This window comes from Buceros rhinoceros, unplaced genomic scaffold (assembly GCF_000710305.1).
Source record: "Buceros rhinoceros silvestris isolate BGI_N320 unplaced genomic scaffold, ASM71030v1 scaffold858, whole genome shotgun sequence".
NCBI classification, from domain to species: Eukaryota; Metazoa; Chordata; class Aves; order Bucerotiformes; family Bucerotidae; genus Buceros; species Buceros rhinoceros.
This window is the reverse complement of record NW_010424933.1, coordinates 6,102-9,998: the sequence shown is the minus strand read 5'-3', so window position 1 is coordinate 9,998 and position 3,897 is coordinate 6,102. Positions and strand designations below refer to the sequence as shown.

Sequence of the window (3,897 nt, the reverse complement as noted above, 5' to 3'; positions counted from 1 at the left end):
ACAAAAGTCTAGGCTTTTCTGAGGTGGACGTGAGCTTGATGTAAAACAATGATGACATGGGTCTCTGCTTTCATTATTTATGAGAGGAGGGGCCATAAAGTTCATCAGATCCATCCAGACAGCTGCAGTACAGACCCTTCAGGTGCTGAAGTGCCAGGGCATGGCAGAGTTTGTCTGTCAATGTTTTCTTTAGTTTCAGGTAGTATTGTGCAGTGGCTCAACGAATTAGTGTATACTCCTCTCACAAGTAACTCTTCCTAAACTAAATCACTCTCTCGATAAAAAGCCTAATATTAATTCCAAAACATATTATGTTATGGACCATTATGATTACTATATTAACACTTTACAACATAATTTTTTCAGGTAACTTCAGGTAACTGTGAGGCTATTCCTCACAGGCAAAACTAACCCAGAGGCCACAGAGTGATAAATACTGCAGCACAGAGAATATCTAGACTTTTCGTTAGTTTATTGAACTTAGTCTATACTCCTTGAATTGATTAATTCTTGGCAACAATTCAGACTGACCAACCTCATCACAGCACGACTTACAGAAACAAAAATTTGATTTCTGTGTCAACAGGCCAAAATAACTTATGGCAGTTACTGTGGTTGGTTAGCGAAATCACACAACAGGAACCAAAGGACATTATGTCTGTAATAAATATAATCTGTTTAGTCTCAAAGATTCATCTGTTTTCACAAGCCATTCCTCTACTTAGCCCTATGGACTCGACAAACAGCCACAGAAATATTTTATCTTTCTTGTCTCATCAGGAGAACACATGCTAATGAGGAAGTATAAATTAAGAACCGTTCATACTCTAATCCCTTCAATGTGTTAACATTCCAGCTGAAAACAGATTGTCTGCATACCGCATGCACCATTACTCCAAAAGAGGCCTATTACTTCAGGTTGTTCAAAATTCTAAAAAAAATAAATTACACCAGGAAAAGCAGTGGCTTTCAATAGACTATTACTATCTACAATAGATGCACCTGAAAGCAGAGGTTGACCATGTGTCTCTTGTAACTATTTTACTTAAGGTATTTCATATCTGAAGAATAAGTAATTTTGCATTAGGAAATCTCAAAACAACTTCTTTACCCCATTATTTCAGGGTTACTGAGCCCTGATGTGTCTGAGCAATCTTAAGCATATCTGTAATGTATTTCCCTGAAGCTGTGAAAGCTACTTCCTAGACTGACTTGATTTTCACCTGCAAATTTTTAAGAGTTAGTATTTAGAGGAAATTCACAAATATTTCCAGTTCGAGAATAATTCAGATGGGAGTAGAGATGGCAACGTACAGAACACTTTTGAAAACTACCCATTTGGCCTTGGCAAAAGTTTGTATGTGAAGTATTTTACGGAGTCATAGCCATAATGCTTTTAGTTCTAGGAATTAAAATCTATTGAGTAGGCTATTTTTTAAAAAATAGAGAATACATAAATAATAATTATGTATTCCCTGTTGAGCCCATGCATATCTCATTTACATTGTCTGCACGCCCATATGGCCATAGTGATGAGATCAAATGAAGAGCTATAGCCTAAGGGGTTTTCTTGACTCCACATTCAGAAACTGAGAAGTCAGTTAAATTATTACTGTGGTCAAATTTGCTCAAAAATCAGAACCATATTATATTAACTGACAAAATCAATATAGAAATACATCTTTCAAATATTGTCCCAAAGTTTAGATTCTGCTTTAAAAACCCTTCCTGATTCTACTTGTGACCACTGTATAACTCAAGTATCGAACATAAGAAAAAAAAAATGTTTAGTGGAAAATCAATAGAATTGCAGAATCATTAAAAGTCTTTTATCAGACTCCTATCAGGAAGCAAAATAAGTTCATATTATAAACCTAGAAGTCTTCATAAAACTTCACAAAATTCATTTAGTTACATAAATAAATAATTAAAGATTTACAAATTAGGGAAAAATGACTGTGAGGCAAAATCCCGTTTAGTACTAGAGACAGGTTGTCTCTCCATGTCTAAATTTCAGATGCTCTGAAGCCCAGAATATTGGGATCTCAGGTAATGATGCACCACGATGGAAAACATGGATCAGAAAAGATTCCAATCCTGCCAAGTTCAGAGAGAGACACTGAATACATCGTTTAACACTCCACTCTTATCCTCCTCTCCACTACCTCTTTGGCAACTAGCAATATAATACCAAGTTAGCTTAGCCAGAAAACTAAAATATAAACAAATAGACAGTGGTAATGAAAGCAATCTACCTTTTTCTTGGACGCTTCTGACTTCTTTGACATGTTTCTCAACTTCTTATGCAGATGATTAAGAACCTGAAAAGATTAATTTGCATCTTGTATTTCACCGTTTTCTAAAATTCACACTCATGTATTTCAGAGTATGCTCTCCATTACTGCATGAGTTGCCTCCACACACCACTGATCCAATTTACACATTTCGAAAGTGCACAGTATAAAATCCAAAGGAATTACATCTCTGCATCTGTGTGAATCGACAAATACGAAGCAGCCCAGAACTGACTTCTTATATAATTCAGATATATTACATAACAAATACATATTGCAAATGAACAAGGCAACAAATGCAATTTGTTTTATGCACCTAGAATTAGCAGTCATTCTTCTTCTGTAAAAATGTCAATGCTTGTTAATTTAGAATAACCTTTTACTGCTTGTAACATAAAAAGTGTATGTTTTGAGTCAGAGCTTTTCTGAGTCACCTGCATAATTAGCTTTCTTCAAATGGATGTTTGGTTAATATAATCAGGATGTGGCGCTATTTGATCTTAGAGAGAAGCTTAGGCTTTCAAAAATAATTTATACTAAAATGTATCTCACATGAGGCATGACCTTTATCAACAAGTTGACAACACTTGCCACGTACCTTTCACAAGCAATTTTTAAAAATATGTCTCAAAAAGCCATGAGCAGGGACCAGATTTTAGCACACGATACACGTAAGATTTTGGACAGCGGATGCATAGAGGTGCATGCTCTCCTTGATCTGCAGTCAGTATTAACTGAACCCAACACATTCACGTAGCATGGTTTATCGGCATGGGGGGCAGGCAACGTGCTTTTTAGATGAACGTGTTTATCAATCTGTAAATCATACAGACTTTAAAAAAAAGGAGGTACTTAATTAAACTCAAAGATTTTATTAAAATACAGTACTAGAAACTTTTTAGAGAGAGTATCAGAGTGTAGAGCTCTGTTAGATGATGATGATGTTAGGTTGCACTTTACACAGCTCTAAGATGAACTGAGAAAAACTTAACAGTAAGATCACCCAGAATTAATTGGTAAGATCAACCATCATTAAAAGAAATTTTTTTAAGGAAAATAAAACTAGATTTTAGGGCTTATAAGGAGACCTGAAGTGGGCAAAAGGGTATAAATTCAAATTCTCTTATATCATCTGGGGATGTATTCTCCGTTTTCTTTGGGATGCATGGCTAACCACTACCAGGACAGACAAGATGACCTACAGACTTGATCCCACCCTGGCATTTGATTCTTAGAATCACACTTAATGAATTAAAAGAAATAAGATGGTATTTGTGAATAACCATAGCTCAGCAGTGTATTCCACTTTTAAAGTATCTACTCTTAGCTACCAGCGACTCTCCAACAACAATAAAAATAAAAATTACTTGTAACTACTTAACGTTGGAAGTGCAGTTCATTTGTGCTTATCTGCGCACTAACGTGTTTGTGTGAGAAAGACAGCCTTGCAACACACTTCCTCTTCTGAAACACTAACCAAGCTGCTACCAAGGCTGACCTGAGCTCAGGAAAGGCAGGAGAAAAATAAATGGGTTTTCTCCAAGAAGGTCCTGTTTTGCCTTCAGCCTGTTGAAATTTCTTCTCCAGGATGAAGCAGAGCAGA

General features: G+C 35.9%; 1 protein-coding gene across 1 annotated transcript in view; it reads right to left on the bottom strand.

Moving 5' to 3' along the window:
• GALR1 (galanin receptor 1) overlaps positions 1-3,897 on the bottom strand; it is a 10,633-nt gene that overhangs the window by 641 nt on the left and 6,095 nt on the right. Inside the window, exon 2 of the mRNA XM_010140950.1 lies at positions 2,256-2,321. Coding sequence (XP_010139252.1) covers positions 2,256-2,321 — 66 coding nt within the window. The remainder of the gene's footprint in view (positions 1-2,255; positions 2,322-3,897) is intronic.